Source organism: Microcebus murinus, chromosome 4 (assembly GCF_040939455.1).
Source record: "Microcebus murinus isolate Inina chromosome 4, M.murinus_Inina_mat1.0, whole genome shotgun sequence".
NCBI classification, from domain to species: Eukaryota; Metazoa; Chordata; class Mammalia; order Primates; family Cheirogaleidae; genus Microcebus; species Microcebus murinus.
The window spans coordinates 55207763-55230898 of NC_134107.1; the positions used below are offsets into that span (position 1 = coordinate 55207763).

General features: G+C 36.0%; 2 protein-coding genes across 2 annotated transcripts in view; one reads left to right on the forward strand and one right to left on the reverse strand.

Annotated features, from left to right (window-relative positions):
* Positions 1–23136, forward strand: part of LOC142870474 (olfactory receptor 56A4-like) — a 61396-nt gene that overhangs the window by 36113 nt on the left and 2147 nt on the right. The window lies entirely within an intron of this gene.
* Positions 10053–10991, reverse strand: LOC105858864 (olfactory receptor 52E4). Its single transcript, XM_012742274.3, has one exon. The coding sequence runs from the start codon at positions 10989–10991 to the stop codon at positions 10053–10055; it is 939 nt and encodes a 312-aa protein (XP_012597728.3).

Below are 23136 nucleotides of genomic sequence, written 5' to 3' on the forward strand. Positions count from 1 at the left end.
TTGTACACCCTGAATCTATTAAAAAAGAAATAGCTGTTAATCAATATTTATTCTTCTTCAAAACTACTGAGTTAACTAAAGCATCTTTTATCTTAACCTTTTTCTCTAATTTATTCCCTTTCACCAGTGTTCCTCAATATTTTTCCTTTAAAAGAGTCTGAGACACCAATATAATCACATTAATAAAATGAAATTGAAACACAGTGATTCACACCTTAAGGGAAGGGAACAGGAGGCTCTGTGTGGTAGTAGGGGAGATGATTTGAGGAGTTATATATGGTTTGAGAAATCGATTTCTCTGTTGACTTCTTATGGTAGCATGTAGCATGATCAGGAAGGTGAAAGTTATTTCACCTGGTTAGATTTGTTATATTATTTTTGCAATAAACAATATAAGCTAGATATCAACATGCTAAAATTTCATAGATTGTTACATGTTCTAACTGCTTCCAGTGACTTAAATTTTTGACTAAATTCATCTCCAAAGTTACCACTAGTACTGCTCTTTGTCCTTATCTGTTATATTATAGAAGTTTCTAGTTATCAATACTTTAATTCATTTGACAAGTATTTGTAAAGTGCTTATTGTGTAGCAGATACTGCTCCAAATGCAGGCATATATCAGGGATTGAGTCAGACAAAGATGAGACTTAAATTCTAGCAATGCAGTCTTTTGTTCCTTGCCTTAAACAAGATTTCTATTGTCATAGTAATCCTTCCATGGTTTAGTAGTCTTAGAGAAACTTTCTAAAAGGCCCTTTGGTGTTCTAAATATATTATGAATTCAGAATGTTCCTGGTCAATAATCTTATTGTTATCAACAAAAATTATTGTCTGTCTGTATCACTGCTTCTGCTACAAATCGTTACCATTGCTATGACCGCTATTGATGTAGCAATCTTCATTTTATGTACTTAATATTTTATTCTGTGTAATAAGTGTTTCTGTATATATTATCTAAGTTTTTCTCCACCATAAATCTCCGAGGCTCTCTATTACTTTCCTTTCTTGAACCTGTCTCTTCCCTTTAAGACACTCAATTACTTGGGAAGCCTATGACGGCCTTCACCCAGGGACTGGCTTCCATCCTTTGAAGCAGAATTCAATAACCTCTCTACCTGGGCTCCCAGACGTTTCATTGTTCAGCGTATCTGTTTCTCATTTTCAAATGTGCTGTAACCTCTTTCTACCAGGATGACTGATTACTGAGTGTAAGAAATTCTCTTTTGAGATGACAAAATGGAAAGATATATGGAAGGAAAGACATCATTTGTGCCAGCCAATGACAGTTACCATTAGCATTTTCCCTTGTGTTTGCATGTAACAATTTTGTTGATATGTTTGTGTCCATGTATATGTTCCTGTATTTGCTGATATTAGTTAATTTATCACAGTGCATGTTATGCTGTGTGCTTTTGTTTTAGTGTCTGATTCGTGGCTATGAATCCAGGTTATTCTCAACACAACTCGTATCTCTGTCTCTTGCTTTGTATCTTGGAGATGGCCTTATCCAGAGCAACTCTAGCTGAGTCACTGAAGCTTCATCATCTCATGAATCATGTTATTTATTGTCATTGGGGGCTCTCTTCCAGCGTAACCAGGAGCTGACTCACCTACCTCTGCGCAGCATCAGCAAAATTGTTTGTGAAGGACTGGATGCCACAGACTGCAACCTCTGAGTGACTGAATTCTCAACAGCCAGGGCCTAGGAGTTATACAAGAACTCTAGTCCCCTGGGAAGGGCTTCCCTGCAGTGGGCTGTGTCCTGGGACCTGGGGAGAAAGCAGAAAATTTCTATATCCCTAAGGACAGAGCTCTATGTTTTCTGCTTACTGATGATCTGTAATCTGTGCATCCTCTAGCAAGTACACTCTCCTGAACAGTTCCCAGGAGTCTAGTCAGTCAGAGGCAAAGTGGCCTCATACCATCACTTTAAATCTCACTGTGGTACCAGCTAAACAGTTATTTTTGGTGTAGGTGGTGAAGGCAGGAAAAGAGCCCTTTAGGAAAAAGACAGCATTTCCTCAAGTCAGCTCAGAAATTGAGGTACATTAATAAATGGCAGAAATGAAATTCTAAATTAAGTTTCCAAACCATGAACTACATCAGTTATAAGAATTATATTATATGATTTGGGGGAGTATATAATGCCTCTAACACTATATATAATACTGATTACTGGAAATATCAACATAAATGTTAAATATATATTTATATAAAGGAAAGCAGTTTAACATGGATTAAGAACATGAACTTTTGATCCACCTGTCTGTTCTATGACCTTTGTTAATTAAATTTGTCATTTTTAAGTATTGTTTTTTTCAAATGGAAAATGAGAACAAATTATATCAACTTGTAGCATTTTTGTAATGATATAATAAAATAATACGTAGAAAGCAATTATTTGTTAGAAATTAATTGATAAATTAACACTGGCTATTATGATAAATCTTTTACAACATTATATCTAGAGTTAACACTTTGAAGTTAGACAACTTCAACTTAAATCTTTTTTCTGTGATTTGGTAACTGAGAAAACATTTCTTGACTTATCTGAGCCTCATGTTCCTTCTTATAGATTCACAAAGGTGATGAAAATGATAAATCACATTTCATGTGGTTTTTCTCAGAATTACATGAAATAATACAATTGACCAGAATAGCAGAGTGTTTCACAGTAGATCCAACTATTATTAAAATGGACATTATCTTTATTACTTATTCTAATTAGAATTTTTTGGTATTCAATAACATCAGTGAAATACTAAATTTAAGAGTGTAGTTCTTTAGCTCACTAAATTGCTTATATAAAAGATTGTCACTTATTTGTTCAAGAAATATGTTTAGTTTGACCACTAGATGTTAGTAATGCTCACATGACAAGCAAATGTTCCTTGATTCAACCTACATTTATTGAGCTCTTGCTATGAGCTAGACAACATACTAATAATAATCAGATGCTTTACAAATATAAACTAAATAATAAAAGTTTTCTTGCCATTTGAATATGATGTATATGTAATGAACAAATCAAGTACATTTCTTGAATATGTGAGCTATTGTGATAACTGAAAATTTTCAAGATATTTTAGTTATATCTTTATTGGTATAGTTCCAAGTTTAAAATCATTTTCTCTTCAGGAACTTTGAATTCTTTTATGATGAAAGAGTATAAAGTATAAAAAGTTAGTGACTCTTCTTGGTCCATGAATTTTCTATAAAGTTTGCTATATCTTACTATGCATTATTGTATTAATATTTTTGAATTACAGTATCAGTTAATACTGTAGAAAGCTCAGTGTTTTCCTTAATGTCCATGAATCTTCTAAAACATACAAATAGCATCTCAGTTGTTCCTTCATTCCACTTTGAGCCGCAGGGAGAGAATAGTCTAAAATTATGTGAGAAACCTAGGAATACATAGAATATGCATGGCAATTACATGATTATTCCATTCCCCACCCTTTTTGTCATCTTAATCCTCAGCGCAAATATACTACATTTGATTTCAAAGTGTATTAGTCCAAATGATTTTTTATTGGCATTATTTTAGATAACTCTTGGGCTGTCTAAAAGAATACAAAAATTCAAAATGATTCTAAGAGAACTCTGAGAACAAAAAAGGGAGACAATATCTAATATCACAGATATAATCTTGAAACAGTATAGAATAGTAACTGAAAGGAGAATATATAGAAATACTAGCCTACAATTTTTTGTTCAGAATTTTTTCCCACTTCTTCATCAATGTAAGTCAATGTGCTGGAGATCTCCTCTTTGCCTCTCCAGGTTCATTTTATATTCTGTGTCCTAGGGGACTCATGAGCATGTACTGCATTGATAGCCTTCTTAGACCTATGGCATCTGGTTGGGTTCAGAAAACAGAAATCATAAGCAGGAGGGTAGAAGGAGAGTGAGGTTAGGATATCTGTTTTAGTTCCCACCTGCTGCTTTACTGTGGGTTACCTGTAGGTCACCATGGGCTCTGTGAATCCCTCAAAGTAAATCTCAACTCCTGACAGGTAGGTTTTTCTAGAATGATCTCTGGGTTTCTAGATTCCAGGAACACCTTCTCTTTGGGACTGGCAGTTGTAAATATCCCCACATTTACTATCCCTGTGGTCTCTTGTGGTTTCCCTAAATTGTGAATATATGTTTGTCTTAGTTTAAGGGTCCCAACTTGAGTTTGCCAATTATGTTTTTTCAGAAACTTGACTAATATTGCCAATAAGCAGCCTTACCTTTTCCTGCAAATTTCTCTATTTGAGCAAACTTTTATCTTATATAATAATATGTGGTACATAATATATGATAATACATACAGATGCTCCTTGACTTATGATGGAGTTATGCCCCAATAAACCCATTGTAAATTGAAAATTTTGTCAGATATTTAAAGCCATTATGCATGAGCAGCACAATGAATGAGGCAGCATCCTAAATAATGATGCAATTAGCATTAAATAAATGTAACTTGGAAATGCAAGAGGCAAAAAGATCTATGTTGTTCTGAAAAACCATGGCTTTTCAATTTACAATGGGTTTATCTGGGCATAACCCCATCATAAGTTGAGGAGCGTACCAAATGGATATTCTTCTGAACCATTGTGAAATCAAAAATATGGTTAAGTCAAACCATTGTAAATGAGGGACCATGTGTGTGTGATGTGTGTGTGTACATATGTATATATATACACATACATACATACATACATGTGCACATATCAATTTACTTGTCTTAGTTATTTTGTCACAGGTGATTTTATCTTTGAATTCCAATTTCTTAAGGTTTTTGAACTTTAAGAATATACATATGTTTACATAATATGCATTCAAATATATTTCAAAGTAGCTAATTTTTTAGTTGTTAGATAAGAATAATACATACTTCAAAAAAGAATGTTTTAAAATGGCCAATAAGTACTGAAAAATATGATAAGCATTATTATTAGTCTTTCTGGAGATAAAAATTAAAACAAGATACTGATCCTTACTAGAATAACTAAATTCAAAAGACTGAAAATGCTAAATATTGGTGAGCATATGGAGCAATGGGAATTCTCATACTTTATTTGTAGGAGTGTCAAACAATGAAATCACTTTGGAAAGCTGGAGAATTTTTTTCAAACTTGGACCAGGAAAATGGAAAGGTCTCCAAGTATCTGAGATTTTTATAGGTTTTTTGGGAACCAGAATAATATCAAGGCTCTGACTGGATGTTATGAGTCATGGATTGATAAACCAATTGAGTGGATTGATGTTGGAATATATTTGAGAAAATAATATATCTGAATTGAATTTCATGGAATTTTACTTTAAGTTGGACTGAATTATATCTGTTCCCAAGGTGCTAGTGGGTAACATAAAGTTAGATATATACAGCACTAATATTCTGTGAGATGGATTGGTTTCTATATTCTGCAAAGTATCCTATGATGCATAATGGGTTCTCAAAGAGAAGAGTGTCTGGCAGGGTAAGGGAGGTTTGTGGAAAATGGCATTATCTTGGAACATTTAATACCAATAAAATATGATTAACTTTGACATCAATGCATTTTTTGTGTGAAAATAAGTAATTCAAGATCAAACCTGTTGGAATTTTAAATTATTTTGAGCCCTAAAGGAGTGTGATTATGGGACTAAGTTCAATAACAGGCAACTGTAACCTACATAGCTGTAACCTTTGTTTCCCCGAATATAGATTGGCCTTTTCCCCTTTACCCACATTATTTTGTAAAATGTTATAAAAGACTAAAGTATGTGAGAGAAGACCCTTACCCTCTTTACTTTTAATCTTTATTTTAGATTAACTTCCCATTTCTTCTCTTACAAAAGGCCTCATGATAGCTATCACATTGTCTAAGATAGAATGTTAAAAATACTTTTTTACTTTTTGTAAACTGGAAAAAGGAAACAAAAAAGCTGTAACTAATCAAATTGCTGTAACGCATAAACCAACACTGTATAGGAAATGTTGTAATTCTGCTAAATTTATTTGCTTTTTGTTTATATAAGTAAGACTTTAACTTTTCAACTTTGGAGCACTGACCTCATTTCTTTGGAGTCTGTGTTTCCCATATGACTGTCCTCAGCTTTGTGCTTGTGCTTGAGAAAACTCTTTTAAACTGGAATCTGATCCTTTTGATTATTTCAGGTTGACATTTCTCTTGTCACCATTTTCTCAATTATTGTTATCTTCTGTGTCTTTTTTTCTTCTTATAGCACATATATTTATTATTGAGCCTGTATAAATGCATTTAATATTCTCCTATGCTGGCAAGTTTTTGCCATATTTAACACATAAATATAAACAAATGTGCACACATACACATGTACAAAACATTGTACACAAATCATTACTCAAACTGCAATCAGATTATTCTCAGAACACTGGGGCCATGATCCAGGTCAAAGAAGTAATACTTTGACACAGACCCCAAGAGATAAGTGGAAAGTTAGAAATTAGGCATGCAGAGGCTAAATGTAAACTGTATGTAGGATCTTCCCTAGGGTATGTGGTGGCCAGGGTCATTGTGGGGGTCACTGGTTGTTTAAACACTTTGACTAAGAAATGTATGACAAAGTTCATTGACCTCTGTGATATACTATGATTTATCAATGAAGATTCGGAGTTGTGGGTAAAGAAATATGTATTTGGTTGTTGCATAGTCACTACACATAAAGATTCTTTATAGTGTCCAGGTAACTTGCTCTTTCTGTTCAGTTCCATAAACTATCTATACATGCTTTTTTAATGTCAAAACAGGCCACTATGGTCATTTCATTTCTCCTGCCACAAACAGAAGGGACCACCACTGTTATTATTAACAATGCCATGGCTTTTCAGAACAATATAGATCTTACTGCCCTTGCATTTTCAAATTCCACTTATTTAATGCTAATTGTATCATTCATTGAGTTGCCTATGCATAATGGCTTCAACAGCTCTCTCAAAGGTTCTTTTTGTGCTTCACTCCTAATGACCACAAATACCAGGCTTACTAGCAGGTTCTTGAAAATGTGAATGACATTTTTTTTGTTTGTGTTAAATTTATTGTTTGTAACTTTATAGCAGAAATGTAGAAAAAAATATCTTCCAACCATTTATATGATATAGACCCTAATGACTGCATTTCTAGAAGGTGATGTATTTCAATGCTGATTGCATCAGTTTTCTTTCACAAAGCACCACCAGCTTGAAGAATGGGTGATGCTCATGTGGACAGAGTGAGAAGAACATTTCTATTCATGCCCCTTCCTCATCTGGAATTATTTAATACTGAAAAAGAAGAGCATGATATAGCTATAACAATTGGAGGAAAAACAGGACATAGATTGCAAGTGCCTGGTGGCATTGCAGAGCTATGGTTTCAAATGCTTTTGAAGTATATAGATGTAGCCACTTCTGTGAGAATGCCTGACACTGACAGGCTGTGTGGAAACTTCACAGGGGTGGGATGATCACTCTGGTTACCAGTGCCAGGGTTGTGGGGTAATTAAATAAAGGGTGTCTGCTGCTCCCACAAACACCCTTGGGTATTATAAGTAGAAGGCAGAAGGAGGCTTTGTACCCAGATGGGTGCAGAGCCAGTTTATAGCCCTAACATGGCTGAAGCCCAAGTTTCACCAGTGGATCATTGGTAGACCAGAGTCCTGAATCCATCCTGTGTCTGACATGAGGATCGTAATAAATCAGCATGTCATCACCCTTCTGGTGGCCTCATCTTATGTGATTCCATGAAAGAAAACTGTGCTTTCTAGAGTGAGTTTTATTTACTCACCCAGCCACTCTCTTGAAACCAGATCCCAGCCATTTGATTTCAGGACAGCTTCATAGACATAGATCACAGAATTCATCACAATAAGTGGCTGACTCCACAAGCTGGTGAGTATAGGAAGAAGAAAGTCACAGAGTTCTCTGAAGAAGAGAATGGAAACTACACATGTTTTGTCCAGGCTCACGACACCTTGCCCGGATAGCATTGCTGTCCCTAGCTGGTCTCATGCAACAGAAGTAGACTTAGAAAATTTTGAGGAAGCTACTCCAAAACACATAGTTCCCCTGAGAAGAGAGCCCAGGACCTGAACTCAGCTCAGCTAGATCTAAGTGTGGTATTGCAGTTTGATTATGAATCATTTCAGGGAAAACATTACAGTAACTCTAACCTACACTGTGCATACTATTATGCTTATATTGAATTTTCCCCACTCCTTTAAATATATTTAACCAGAAAATTGCTTTATACATGTCGCAGACTCCTTCATATCACTGAGAGAAGAAAAAACTTTGTCTTTATTTAACATGTTTATGTGTGCTACAGACATTGATCAGGATGCTGGTTAGTGCTTGGCATTCAGTACTATGGAACACAGTGATGAAGGTGTCACAATTTCAGTCATTGTTTATTACTATTCTACTGACACCTGTACTCAGAGTTTCTGTAGTTTCCCTTTTCTTAGTACCAGCACCAACCCTAGGCTACTCACTCTATCTCCCACTTTTCTATTAATATATATCCCCACCTTGGATCCATGGTGAAGCTTCACATATACACATAAAATATTTTCTACTCAAATGTCCTACAAGAGTTAAGAATTTGTGGTCAAAAGAATTTATCCGAGTGATCTTCCTTCTCTTGTTACATAAAAATGATGGTAAAGATGGGTACATTTTTATACATTTTATGCATGCAAGAACCTGCTTTTCTTTGGACCTCAGGGTTTTTTTTATTTGTAAGATAAAGGGGATAGATCAGTTTCAATGTATTTCCACCTTTAAAATTCTGTTCTCATAAAAATTTAAATATATGAAGCAGTGGCTGTAAAAAAATATATATATAACCCATGTATGCAGACCTAAAGAAATTCCACAAAGTACTCTAGGATGCAGGAATTATGCTTAGCCAGTGTCAAGTTCAGACTAAGAGCTTCCCAGATTCACAGAAATTGAACAGGTAGTGTTGCTGTCTTTTTCTTCTTGGTTATATATACCCCCATTTAAAAACATCTTTCTCTGTATACTTTTGACTATTTTGCATATTGTCATCCAGATTTAAACAGTGGCTCCAAATTGTAGGACATGAGGGCGAGTTCTCCTGATTTCTAAGCATAAGTTCTCTGGTTAGTCACAAATTTCAGTTCAGTGCACCTTTGACTTATTTTAAAGCAAACCACAATCTCTAGCCATAGCTGAAGTTTGGAAATGGGACTAAATATTGGAAATCTATAAGATTAATAAATTATTTTGAGGCTGATATCAAGCCTGGATTTGTGCTTAAATGAGTGAAGTTTTATGAAGTCCTGTATATCTGAAGGAAAACTGTAAGACAGAATTCAATTAGAATTAAACACAGAACACAAACAAGTGTTCACATCTAAAATGACTTTATTTCAAGTAAGAAAACAGTGCCATATCTCCTTAATGTCTACACTGTAGTCTCTCATATTCCTCATGTCACAAACTTAGTTTATTGGAAAAAGAATGAAGAAGAAAAGGGAGAGAGAAAGAACAGAAATCTGAAAGAAGAATGGGAGCAAAAGTGACAGTAAGAATGAGGGTGAAAGCACATTAAACTAATGATCAAATGTTCCAGAGAAGGAAGACAAAAGTTGGGATTACTGCAAAAAATAGAAGCCATGGAACAGGAGATGTTCTAATTCAGACACTGCCACTGGAATATACCTTATTTTGTCATCTATAAAATAAGATTATTTGATCAGTGTCCTTCAGAATCTACACTTACCTAAAGAGAAGACATATAGAGAAATAGGTACAGTTCTCATCCTTTATAAGCAATTCTACTCCAGAGCACTGCCACCTTCAGCATTGTTGCTTTCTTTGTTAGTCTCTAACCTTTGTCCAGATACATGGAATGAGGTGGGAGAAATGGGCAGCAAAGGTAACTTTACATTATCTGTCAACCCTAAGCCCCTTCCAGTCAAAAGGAAAAATCAGGCAAGCATAACTTAGTGCCACAGAAGATTAAAAAGAGAGCTCAGATGGTTATAATTTGGGTTGTATATAACTATATTAATCCAAACTTTGCACAGAATTATTCTTTCTGTACAAATATCTTTGCAACTTTCTCCCGGATCTGCTTGGTCCTGACTCCATAGATGACAGGGTTAAGAGCAGGTGGGACAACTACATAAAGATTAGCCAAAAGGATATGGATGTAGTGGGGAATGTTTCGGCCAAAACGGTGTGTCATGAAAGAAAAAAATGCTGGTGTGTAAAAGCACAGCATGACACAGACATGGGAACCACAGGTATTGAAAGCCTTTAGTCGAGCATCTTGGGAGGGAAGACGAAAAACAGTTCGAAGGATAAGCACATAGGAAGAGGCAATCAGGATCACATCCACAATAATATTAGAAATCACCATGAGCCCATAGATTATGTTGACCTTGATGGGTGCACAGGCCAACCGGGCAAGACCCATGTGCTCACAGTACGTGTGAGGGATGATGTTATGTCCACAGAAAGGCAGCCGCAGAATGAGAAACACAAATGGGGTTACAAGAATTAAATTTCTTCCAACAACAACAGAAGCTAGGATACTGATGGTTTTATTGGTAAGGATCATGGTATATTGGAGAGGATTGCAGATGGCAACAAAGCGGTCATAAGCCATGGCCACTAGTAGAACAGTCTCCATGCCTGTAAACATGTGAATGAAGAACATCTGAACAAGGCAGCCCCCAAAGGTGATCTCTTGGAGTTTGAACCAGAAGATGCCCAGCATTTTGGGGATAGTGGATGTGGACAGACCCAGATCAATCATAGACAACATGGCCAGGAAGTAGAACATGGGCTGGTGGAGATTGTGTTCAGTCTTGATCACATAGAGAATCATGATATTCCCCACGAGGGCAATCAGATACACAATACAGAACGGGAAAGCAATCCAGATATGTAAAGTTTCCAGTCCTGGTACCCCTAGCAAGAGAAAGAAGGCAGGATGGAACTGGGTGTCATTGATTGAAGACATTCTCCTAGCAAGCATCATTGAATTCCTGTTAAGTAAGAAGGATCTCACTTTCTTTAAGATCTTCTCTTCTCAAGGCCCTGGAGAAATGGAAAGACTCTACTCAGTGTTCTGGATCAGGGATCTCCAACCTTTTCAGCTCCAGGAACCAGTTTCATAGAAGACAATTTTTCCACGGATGAGGATTGGGAGGAAGTGGAGCTCAGGCGGTGATGCGCAACCTGTTTCCTAACCGGCCACGGTCCGGTACTGGACACCCCGGGTGTTGGGGACCGCAGATGTAAGTGGTTACTTTACAAATATTAAAGATTCACTTCTTTCCAGAGGGTAATTGAGGAAGTCTTTTGACACAGGATATTGTTCTGAGATCCATCATAGACAACATAGTGCATGGATTTATGTTTTCTAATTTATGAAATTTTGAAAGAACTGGAAATATTTCACAATGCAATGCATATTTACATTATGGCATTCCCTTCCATTACTTTCCTAAGTAGACCTTGTTTACTTTGGGGAAATTACCATGTCTTGTGTTCTTGGGATTTTGGGATTCCTGAATACCTTTATGGAAGTATACAGCTAAAAACTGTTTTTATGAAAATAGAAAATATTAGCCATTTTCAGTCACATTCTCTCAGGAGTACATAGTGGAATTTTCCATAGACTATATGAGGTGTTATCACAGTAGATTAAATGTATTTGTAAATGATGTAAACATGAAATTCCAGCTCCATTATCCTAAACCAGACATTAAAGAGATTTGCAAAATAAAACAATACCATTCTTATAAGTAATTTTAAAAAAATAGTTATTTTTAACAAAAAGTATAGAATTTATATTTTTATATAATGGGTTTATTAATGTTTTAAAATTAAATATTAAAATTAGCTTTAATAGCTAATATTATAAATGTTATGACTATAATTCACAGATACCCAAGATCTCCGAGTATCTTAATTTTTAAAAATGATAAAGATTCCTAGTCCAAATGCAAACTGCTACCTTCTACAATTTTGTATGTTTTGTTATGATATAAATGTAGGGATTTGTCTTATGGATCTTGTACAATGATATCATATCAGGATGGTTAATTAGATGGCCTTTCTTAGAATTTTCCTTGTTCTAACTCACCTAACCTAATAGTGTGTTTCTATAGTATGGGTGATTGCTATTTTTGATGCTTTTGAATCTTCATGAACCACCTTGGTTTCCAATCCCATTTTTTCCAAGATTCTATTTATCCTGTGATTCCCTAATGTTCTTCCAATAAAATGTTTTTTGCTATCAGTCAAATTATGTTTATCTTCCTTAAAACCTATCACATCAGTGATTAACACACAAAAGTATTCGTATGTCCTAAAATTGTGCATATCTTTGGATATAAAACAGGTCAAATATCTAGCAAATTTTAATGGTATTGAAATTAAAATGTTAAATAATCTTCCTTGAAAATAACAAAGTTACCTTATTTTATCTGTTTGTGTTCCTAAGGACACTGTGCAACCCGTAGCAACTAACATAATCTGAATTGTATAATATTTATGCATGTATTTGTCTCATTTCTACCAAGAGAAGAGCTGCAACTAGGAGGAAAGAACCATGGGCAATCATTTTAATATCCTCAACACTGCCACATGGGTGTTGGTTACCAGTTGTTCAGCATTTAATTGAATCAAGATTTGGGGGATTATATTAGGTGTGTTCTTCTTTTCTTTCTTTTTTTTTATTTGTGTGTGTGTGTGTGTGTGTGTGTGTGTGTGTGTGTGTGTGTATGGGGCAGGAGAGGGTTGGAGAGAGGAATAGGGAGAAAAAGCAGGCTTTATCACATATGTGATTGCTTATATCAGTCGTCCTGTAACTTTGCTGGGTAGCTATTACACAGTAGAAATACACAGCAAAGGCAACAAAGGGGTTAATAATCCCCTATTCTATATGAAAAGAAAAAGAGCATTTCTTGTTTTCAGAGAAGCTAGAGAGAAAATTGAAAGAAGAGCAGAAAGTGTGCCAGTGTTGAGAGGAAGATGCCAGGCTGAAAAATCAGAGGGCAGTGGTTTTTGTGACTTGACTTGGAGGAGTCTGGGGAAACACCTAGGATGATGTGTTGTGAGATTGACAATCAAGAGTCAGTCCAATCTTCAGGGAAGCTGTTTGTCAACATGGCACTTTGCTACCTGAGGGAAAAGTGCCCAAGTATGTGGCAGAGGGGATGCTTCTCTGGTAGTATAGTTCAAAACCATCAGGACATCCTCCCTCTCACAATTTTGGACTCAATACTGGCTTTCTTTTTGCTGCAGCTGTGTGCCACAAATAGTAGCAGATAGTGTATAGCCAATAATCTCAAAATCATTTCTAGGGAAAAATATTAATTGACTCTTTCTAGATATTCACATTGACAAAGATCCTTGCCTAAGAGTTACTTTCAAAATATAAATTGATAATAGGGATCTCACCCTTATTGTGCCCATCAATGCTCAAATTTTGGACTTGTGATTTTTTTTTTTTTTTTTTTTTACTTTGCTGGATCTTTTTTCTGCTGACTCTAGTAGAATATTATAAATGATTTTTATAGACTTTAAAACTATTCAGACATGGCTTGAAATCCTGCTAAACCATTTACTAGCTTGAGACTCTTGGAAAAATTCCTTAACTATGTAGATCATTTTTTTTCTCCTGTGAAAATGAGATGATAAATGTTACTAATGTGGTTTATTTAAGGATAAATAAGACCAATGTATGTATATAGGTGCTTGTATATAGGGTATCCTCCATAAATGGTAGTTATTTATTTTATTAATGCCTCGTGACATTTTATTTTTCTTTTAGCCCCAGACAGCTAAAATAATTTACCTGTTAGCAGAAATAAGTTATTTTATTGTAAAAAGTCCACTTATTTGTAATTAAGTCTTAGCTGGATATAAGATCAGATTATAGAGAGATGGCTCCAAAGAGGTCAGAATGAAGGAGTGGCATACAACAGACATTTCTGTTTATCTCTAGATTTTTATGGATGCAAACATAACTCAGTACTGTTCAGTTAGAAAGGAAATTTTCTGTCCTCATTCTTACAGGTTTCCCTAGCTTGTAGGACCAAAGCAGTTGCTATAAGTGGATAATTACCTTCATCCAGGTTCTTTCATAACTGTGCATACAGTGGAGTCCAGAGGAGCAGACTGTCTAGTTGATGTAGCAGGGCTATTGTGTTATAGTAGAAATAGTTTGGATATGGTTCCATAAAGTAGTAGGGACACGGGGAGCCAAGTTACAACTGGCGACATCTGAATATACTTGGACAATGATGGAGAGAGAATAAAATTGTATGTGGAAACTACCTATGTAATTTTATTTGGATACTGACATGTCACAGCTCCCCTCACCTCAAGCACTCACACATAAAACTGTGGTCTGCAATAGCATCTTTCTGTCTCAGATAAGCTGCAGCAAGCTTAGTCAATGGGCCTAGTTCTCTCTCAACAAATCAATTTGGTAGCCAGAATAATCTTCACTCTTATTGACAACAGATGTGGCCATGCTGCTATGAGACTTTATTTGTGGAAATCTGGCTTTGAACAGTGTACTGTTTGACTGTGTGTGTGTGTGTGTGTGTGTGTGTGTGTGTGTGTGTGTGAGAGAGAGAGAGAGAGAGAGAGAGAGCATGTACCAAAGAAAGAGAAATTCTGTATATAACTTATTGGTATGCCACTGTTCTCACCTATGGATGTCTAATCCAATCCCATGGGCTCTGTTGTGTTCCTCTGTGAAGAGAATGGTGCTTGGGATAGTTTCTCAGCAAAGCAGAAGCTTCTGACCCCTTCTGTCTTCATTTATTCTCTTCTTCTCCTCTCTGTAGCATCTCACTTCTTTTGTCCAAGCATTCTTACTTCTCTAAAATAATTCCTCTCCCAGGCCCCAGTTGGAGCAGAGTGCAGCATGAGCCCAGGTTCTTAAAGACGGTGATTGGGTACCCTTTCAATCCTCCGAGCCCCAAGCCTGCTTGGTCATGTGGAGAAAAACTTTATACTGAGTGAGGGCAGTCATCCCTATGACTAAGCATGTCCCAGAATCCCCAAGCTGAGTCTTCAGAGTCCTCTGAGCATAAACATGGGCTTGAGGGTCATTAAGTCCTTGTAAGTATTCCTCTTTACTGCATCTGTAGAGAAACACCATTCTAGATATAACTCCTTAGCTCAGGGGAGGAGGTGAGGCATGAAATAATAGGAAGGGAAATATCTTGAAGAGAGAATCTGTTTGGGGGATAATATTGATTCAGTTTTCCTGAAGAGTTATGAAAGCATTTATTTTATACCATTAAGTCTTCAAAGTATGATTTCTTGGGAATATGTCCATAAGAACTCTTCTGTTTGTAAAATATAATTGTGTAAATACTGATTCAGTTGGCAGTTGTTACAACTGGAACTTTAAAGGATGAAGAAGAAGACCTTTAAAATAGACAAATTAGACTCTGTGGCAGCCACTCTGTTTATTGGCAGCATGCATGCCTGCAGATAATGGCATAAACTTCCTTCTAACACAGCAAGATTCTCCTTCCCAGTCTATAACTAAAAGTGAAAGATAAAGTCTCTGACAAAGGGCTTGTATGTGTTTCAACTCTTTTGGCAGAAGGTGCAGAAAGTTCCACATTTTCCTAAGAAAACACTCTATTGTCCCTTCTATCCAGAGAAAAAGCAGTATTTTCTGAGAGTCTCCCTTCCTGGGATTAGAACTACTCGTACTACCAGGACATGCTACAGGTCCTGGTTTTCCTGAATATAGTTAGAAATAGGCGGAGGAACAATTGACTACATTAGATGACTAGTTGGCATTTTTTTTGTCTTCTGACTAGTTTGAATTGTTAGCACAGAAAAGGAATGTTGTAGGTGTCTAAAGTGTTGATCCGGCTTGCTGGGATCGTCTTGATTACCTCCTCATCATAGAAGCTCTACCTGGTTTCCCAGATGATCCTGACTGGGGGATGGATTGGTAGAGGCCTGGTATTTTCTTCCATTTTCTATGAAGCTATGATGAGTTTCTGTGCTCACTAGGATTTGTTACTTCTCTGATGCACTCCAGTGTTCTCCATCAGTTATTTTTATTAAACTGTAGCTTTTTATTCATTGTCCTGGCTGTCTTTGTGAGGGAGCTGAGTGCTAGGAGCTTCTAGTTGTCCATCTTGCTTGCATTCATCCTTTGATGAGAGGATGTTAAATATTACATTGAAAGGGCAGTGATACAGGAGTTAGGATTATTTACTTTTTAGTATCCAGTTGATCTACATTGGCTATTCTTTGACCCTGACCAATTTATCAAAAAGTCTATGCATTCTCCAGTGCTCTGCAGTGCTATTTGTCATAAATCATACATTTTACATGTATATTTCTGTTTCTAGACTATAATATTCTGCCAATTTGCCTACTTTTCTACTTGTATCCCACAATTTTAATTAGTGAAGATATATAATGAATTGGGGAATATGCTAGTATAAATTCTAAAATTTTGTTCAAGATTGGCCAAATACTTTTAAAATATAGCAGTTTGAAAACAAAAACAAATGAACACATGAGTAAACAGTCACAGAAATATTTATTGCATTGAATACATAGCTCAATTATTAAGAATGCTTTTTTTAAAAATATCAGTCCAAATTATGTACCTGGTATATCTTTTCATGTATTTATATATTTTAAAATTACTTTCAGTATTTTTATGCTTTTATTATAGAAATCTTGTGGGCCATTTGTTAGATTTAGCTTGAAGTATGTGATGTTTTCAAATGCTATTTAAAACGATATAATTTTCAAAATTTTATTTTCTTGTTTGTTATTAGTATACAGAAAAGTAATTAATTTTTGTATATTGGCTTTATATCAAATATCTTTGATAAATTCACTTGTTAATTCTAAGAAATTTTCCATGGATATTTTACATTTTATGTATATACAATCATGCCATCTGTGAATAATAACAATTTTATTTTTTTCTCTTCAAACTTATTTTGTCTTTTTCTTTTTCTTATCTTATGCACTACATAGAGTCTTCAGTTCTATGATGAGTAGAAATGGTGGTAATAGCATCCTCATCTTGTTTCCAACCTTACGTGAAATATTTAAATATATTACCATAATATACATGCTTTTCCATCCTTCAAGTCTGCATATTTTTATCAGATTAAGGGAGACTCTTTAATGCTTAGTTAAGAGATTTTAAAACTTATTAATAGACATTATACTTTATCAATTATTCTTCTTTACCTATTGAGCCACTCACATTACTTTTTCAACACTTTTATTTTGATATTATAATGTTAATTAATAAGTTCCCAAATGTTAAATCAATCATGCATTTTTAGGATAATTCTAACTTGACCTTCATATATCATTCTTTTTATATATCTCGGTATTAATTTTGTAACATTTTCTTTATGGATATTTCATTACTCAGATGTTTTTCATTTCTTCTGCTTCTCTGTGCTTTTGTCTTGATTCATATTACTTTTTTCTTGAATAATCCTTTTTAGTATTTCTGTTATAGCAAGTCTATTGGTAACAACTTCTTTCAGCTTTTGATTATTTGAAATGTACTTTTTAATCCTTTAATTTAAGAAGATATTTTCAGTGGGTATAGAAATCTAAGTTGGCAGTTTATTTTTTCCACTATGTTGTTAAAAACACCATTTTATTGTCTTCTTGATTCTATAGTTTCTTTTGAGATATTTGCTGTTAATCTTATTATTGATTCTTTTTTTTTTTTCGGCATATTATAGGGGTACAGATTTTAAGGTTTCAATAAATGCCCATTTCCCCCCCTCCCCCCAAAAGTCTGAGTCTCCATCATGACCATCCCCTAGATGGTGCACATCTCACTCATTATGTATGTATGTACCCGCCCCTCTCCCCCCTCCCACCTGCCCAATACTCTATTACTGGAGTACCTATGTGTCCACTTAGGTGCTACTCAGTTAATACCAGTTTGCTGGAGAATATATCTGGTGCTTGTTTTTCCATTCTTGGGATACGTCACTTAGTAGTATGGGTTCCAGCACTAACCAGGAAAATATAAGATGTGCTATATCACCATTGTTTCTTAGAGCTGAATAGTACTCCATGGTATACATATACCACATTTTATTAATCCATTCTTGGATTGATGGGCACTTGGGCTGTTTCCACAGCCTTGCAATTATGAATTGCGCTGCTATAAACATTCGAGTGCAGGTGTCTTTTTTGTAGAGTGTCATTGGATCATTTGGGTAGATGCCCAGCAATGGGATTGCTGGATCAAATGGTAGATTCACCTGTATCGCTTTAAGGTATCTCCATATTGCTTTCCACAGAGGTTGAACTAGTTTGCAGTCCCACCAGCAGTGTAGGAGTGTTCCTCTCTCTCCGCAACCACGCCAGCATTTATTGTTTGGAGATTTTTTGATAAAGGCCATTCTCACTGGGGTTAAGTGATATATCATTGTGGCTTTGATTTGCATTTCCCTGATGATTAGAGATGTTGAGCATTTCTTCATATGTTTGTTGGCCATGCTTCTGTCTTCTTTAGAAAAATTTCTGTTCAAGTCCTTTGCCCACTTTTTAATGGGGTTATTTGATTTTTTCTTCCTAATTTTCATGAGTTCTAAGTATATTCTAGTTATTAGTCCCTTATCGGATGCATAGGATGCAAAAATTTTCTCCCATTCTGTAGGTTGTCTGTTTACTTTCATGACTATTTCTTTGTCTGTGCAGAAGCTTTGTAGTTTGATCATGTCCCATTTATTTATTTTTGTTGCTGCTGTGATTGCTTTTGGGGACTTCTTCATAAACTCTTTGCCCAGGCCAATGTCTAGGAGAGTGTTTCCAACTTTTTCCTTTAGAGTTCTAATAGTTTCATACCTTAGGTTTAAGTCTGTTATCCAGCGTGAGTTGGTTTTTGTGAAAGGTGAAAGGTGTGGGTCCTGTTTTAGCCTTCTACAGGTGGCTATCCAGTTTTCCCAGCACCATTTATTGAAGAGGGATTCTTTTCCCCAGCGTATGTTTTTGTCTGCTTTGTCAAAGATTAGATGGCTATATGAGGATGGTTTTATATCAGGATTCTCACATCTGCTCCACTGGTCAATATTTCTATTTTTGTACCAATACCAGATTGATTTAATTACTACAGCTTTGTAGAATAGTTTGATATCTGGCATATCAATGCCTCCCATTTTGTTTTTGTTGCCTAGAATTGCTTTTGATATTCAGGGTCATCTTTGGTTCCATACGAAGCGTAAAATTATTTTTTCTATATCTGTGAAGAATGCTGATGGGATTTTAATAGGTATTGCATTGAATCTGTAGATCAGTTTGGGTAGTATAGACATTTTGATGATATCGAGTCTGCCGATCCACGAGCATGGTATGGATTTCCATCTGTTTACATCCTCTGCTATTTCCTTCCTCAGTGCTTCATAGTTCTCCCTGTAGAGGTCTTTTACGTCCTTGGTTAAGTATATTCCTAGGTACTTTAATTTCTTTGTTGCTATTAAGAAGGGAATTGAGTCTTTGATTTGGTTCTCAATTACATTGTTGTTGGCGTATATGAATGCCTCTGATTTCTGTGTATTGATTTTGTATCCTGAGACTTTACTAAATTCATTGATTAGTTCCAGGAGTTTCTTGGTTGAATACTTGGGGTTTTCTAGATACAATATCATATCATCAGCAAACAGTGAAAGTTTGATCTCTTCTGCCCCTATTTGGATACCTTTGATTCCATTTTCCTGTCTGATTGCTGTAGCCAAGACTTCCAGTACTATGTTGAACAGAAGTGGAGATAGTGGGCAGCCTTGTCTGGTTCCAGTTCTAAGTGGGAATGATTTCAATTTTTCCCCTTTCAGTATGATGTTGGCTATGGGTCTGTCATATATGACTTGTATCATTTTTAGGTATGTTCCTTCTACGCCTATTTTCTTAAGTGTTCGTATCATGAAAGGGTGTTGAATTTTGTCAAAAGCTTTTTCTGCATCTATTGAAAGAATCATGTGGTCTTTGTTTTTGCTTCTGTTTATGTGGTGAATTGCATTTATAGATTTACGTATGTTGAACCATCCCTGCATCCCTGGGATGAAGCCCACTTGGTCGTGATGGATTAATTTTTTGATAAGCGTCTGGATTCAGTTAGCTAAGATTTTGTTGAAAATTTTTGCATCTATATTCATTAGGGATGTTGGTCTGTAGTTTTCTTTTTTTGTTGCATCCTTTCCTGGTTTTGGTATCAGAGTAATATTCGCTTCATAAAAGGTGTCGGGGAGATTTCCATTCTTCTCGATGTTGTGGAATAGTTTCTGCAAGATAGGTAATAGTTCTTCTTTGTAAGTGTGGTAATATTCAGGTGTGAAACCATCTGTACCAGGACTTTTCTTTTTAGGGAAATTTTTAATTGCTGTTTCTATTTCAGCTGTTGAGATTGGTCTGTTCAGGGAATCTATTTCTTCCTGGTTGAGCCTAGGGAGGCTGTGTGTTTCTAGAAATTTGTCCATTTCCTCCACATTTTCCAGTTTGTGTGGATAAAGATTTTTGTAGTACTCATAAATTATATCTTGTATCTCTTTGGAATCAGTTGTGATATCTCCTTTTTTATTCCTGATGGAGCTTATTAGGGATTTCTCTTTTCTGATTTTTGTTAGCTTAGCCAATGGCATGTCTATTTTGTTTATTTTTTCAAAGAACCAACTTTTTGTTTTATTAATCTTCTGAATAGCTTCCCTGTTTTCAATTTCATTTAGTTCTGATTTGATCTTGTTGATTTCACTCTTTCTGCTGGGTTTGTGGTTGGTCTGTTCTTCTTTTTTCAGCTCTTTGAGTCATTTCATTAGATTGTCTATTTGTGATCTTTTTGATTTTTGGTTATAAGCATTTATGGAGTTAAACTTTCCTCTCAGAACTGCTTTAGCTGTGTCCCAGAGGAGTTGATAACTTGTCTCTCCATTGTCATTTTCTTCATAGAATTGTTTTATTTCCATCTTTATTTCTTCATTTATGAAGTAATCATTTAGTAGGAGGTTGTTTAATTTCCACATTTTTGTGTAGAAATGTGGGTTTCTGTTATGGTTGATTTCTACTTTTATTCCACTGTGATCTGAGAAGATACCTGGTATGATTTCTATTTTGTTAAATTTCTTGAGGTTTACTTTGTGTCCTAGGATATGGTCAATCTTAGAGAATGTCCCGTGAGCTGATGAGAATAACGTATATTCAGTGGATTTTGGGTAGAATGTCCTGTAAATGTCAGTCAGTCCCAATTGTTCTAGACTTTTGTTTAAGTCCATTATTTGTTTGTTAATTTTCTGTTTGGAGGATCTGTCTTGTGCCGTCAGTGGGGTGTTGAAATCTCTGGCGATTATGGTATTGCTATTAACCAATTTGTTTAGATCCAGTAAGGTTTGCTTTATGAATCGGTGCACCTAAGTTGGGTGCATATATATTTAAAATTGTCATCTCTTCTTGTTGAACTGTGCCCTTCACCATTATATAATGACCCTCTTTGTCTTTCACTATTTTTGTTGGTTTAAAAACTAAGTCGTCTGAAATTAGAACTGCCATGCCAGCCTTCTTTTGGCTTCCACTTGCCTGGAATACTGATCTCCACCCTTTTACTTTTAGTCTAACACGCATCCTTGCATGTTAGATGTGTTTCCTGAAGACAGAATATACTTGGCCTGTATTTTCTTATCCATTCAGCCAGCCTATGTCTCTTGAGTGGATAGTTTAAGCCGTTCACGTTTATTGAGAGAACTGATAGGTAGGGTAGATTGCTGTTCATTCTTTTGGGTTGGATGTTGTTGCCTTGATTTCTCTCTTGATCCATAGTAATATCTAGCTTTAATCTTTGGGTTTTGGTTATTTTTATATTTGTGAGTTTTTATTATGGTGTTTCGTGTGTAACACTGTTTTGAGTACTTCTTGTAGGGCTAGTCTTGTCTTGGTAAATTCTCTGAGGCTTTGCTTGTCTGTGAATGTTTTTATTTCTCCTTCGTATACGAAGCTTAGTTTTGCAGGGAATAAGATTCTAGGCTGGGCATTGTTTTGTTTCAGAAGAGTGAGAATGGGGCTCCAGTCTCTCCTTGCTTGTAAAGTCTCATTAGAGAAATCTGGTGTTATTCGAATTGGCTTTCCCTTGTAAGTTACTTGCTTCTTTCACCTTACAGCTCTTAGAAGGGCCTCTTTAGTTGATATTTTGGTCTGTCTGATGACTGTATGTCGTGACGTCTTCTTGTTTGCATTGAATCTCCCAGGGGTCCTCTGAGCTTCTTGAACTTGTATATAGAGATTTTGAGCAAGGCCTGGGAAATTTTCCTCTATTATATCTTCAAAAAGCTTGTTCAACCCTTGAGTGATGTCTTCTTCCCCTTCTGGTAACCCTATGACCCTCATGTTAGGTTTTTTCACATAATCCCACATCTCTTGTAGGCTTTGCTCTTTTCTCTTGTTTCTCTGCTCTATCTCTGTGACTGATTTATTTAATTGGAAAGTGTTATCCTCAATCTATGAGATTCTTTCTTCTGTTTGATCTACCCTGTTCTTGAGACTTTCCATTGTACTTTGTAGTTCCCTGAGTTGATTCTTCATCTCCAGGAATTCGGTTAAAGTTTTCTTCCCTGTGTCGATCTCTTTAGTCAAGTTTTGTTCCATATCCTGGAGGCTTTTGTGGTTTCTTTGTGTTGGTTATTGAGTTGTTCTTGCAGGTTGGTGAGTGCTATTATGATCCACATATGAAATTTCTCTTCTGTCATTTTGGTTGCCAGGTTTTGGTTGTTGTCTGTTTCTAAGGGGCTGGTGCTCCTCTTTGCGGGTGTGTTTTCCGTTTGTTTCTTCATATTTCTGGAGTTCCTTCGCTGATTTCTTCCCATGTCGCTCAGTGGTTGTTTCTTTCCTTTAGATTTTCATTTGGGTATTCACATGTCTTGTTTAGTTTCTGAGCCGGTAGGTGGTGTTGCTCACTGGCGGTGGCCGTCGCTGGGCTGGTGTCTGCAGGTCTCTCTACCCGCTGGGGAGCCCACCAACAGTCCGAGATGCAGTGGAGGGGAAACAGCAGATTCACCTACCCTTCCCGCTGTTCTCTGGGCTGCTCCGGTTGCCTCCTGTCTTCTGCCTCCTTAATTACACAGGTGGAGATAGATGGCAGGAAG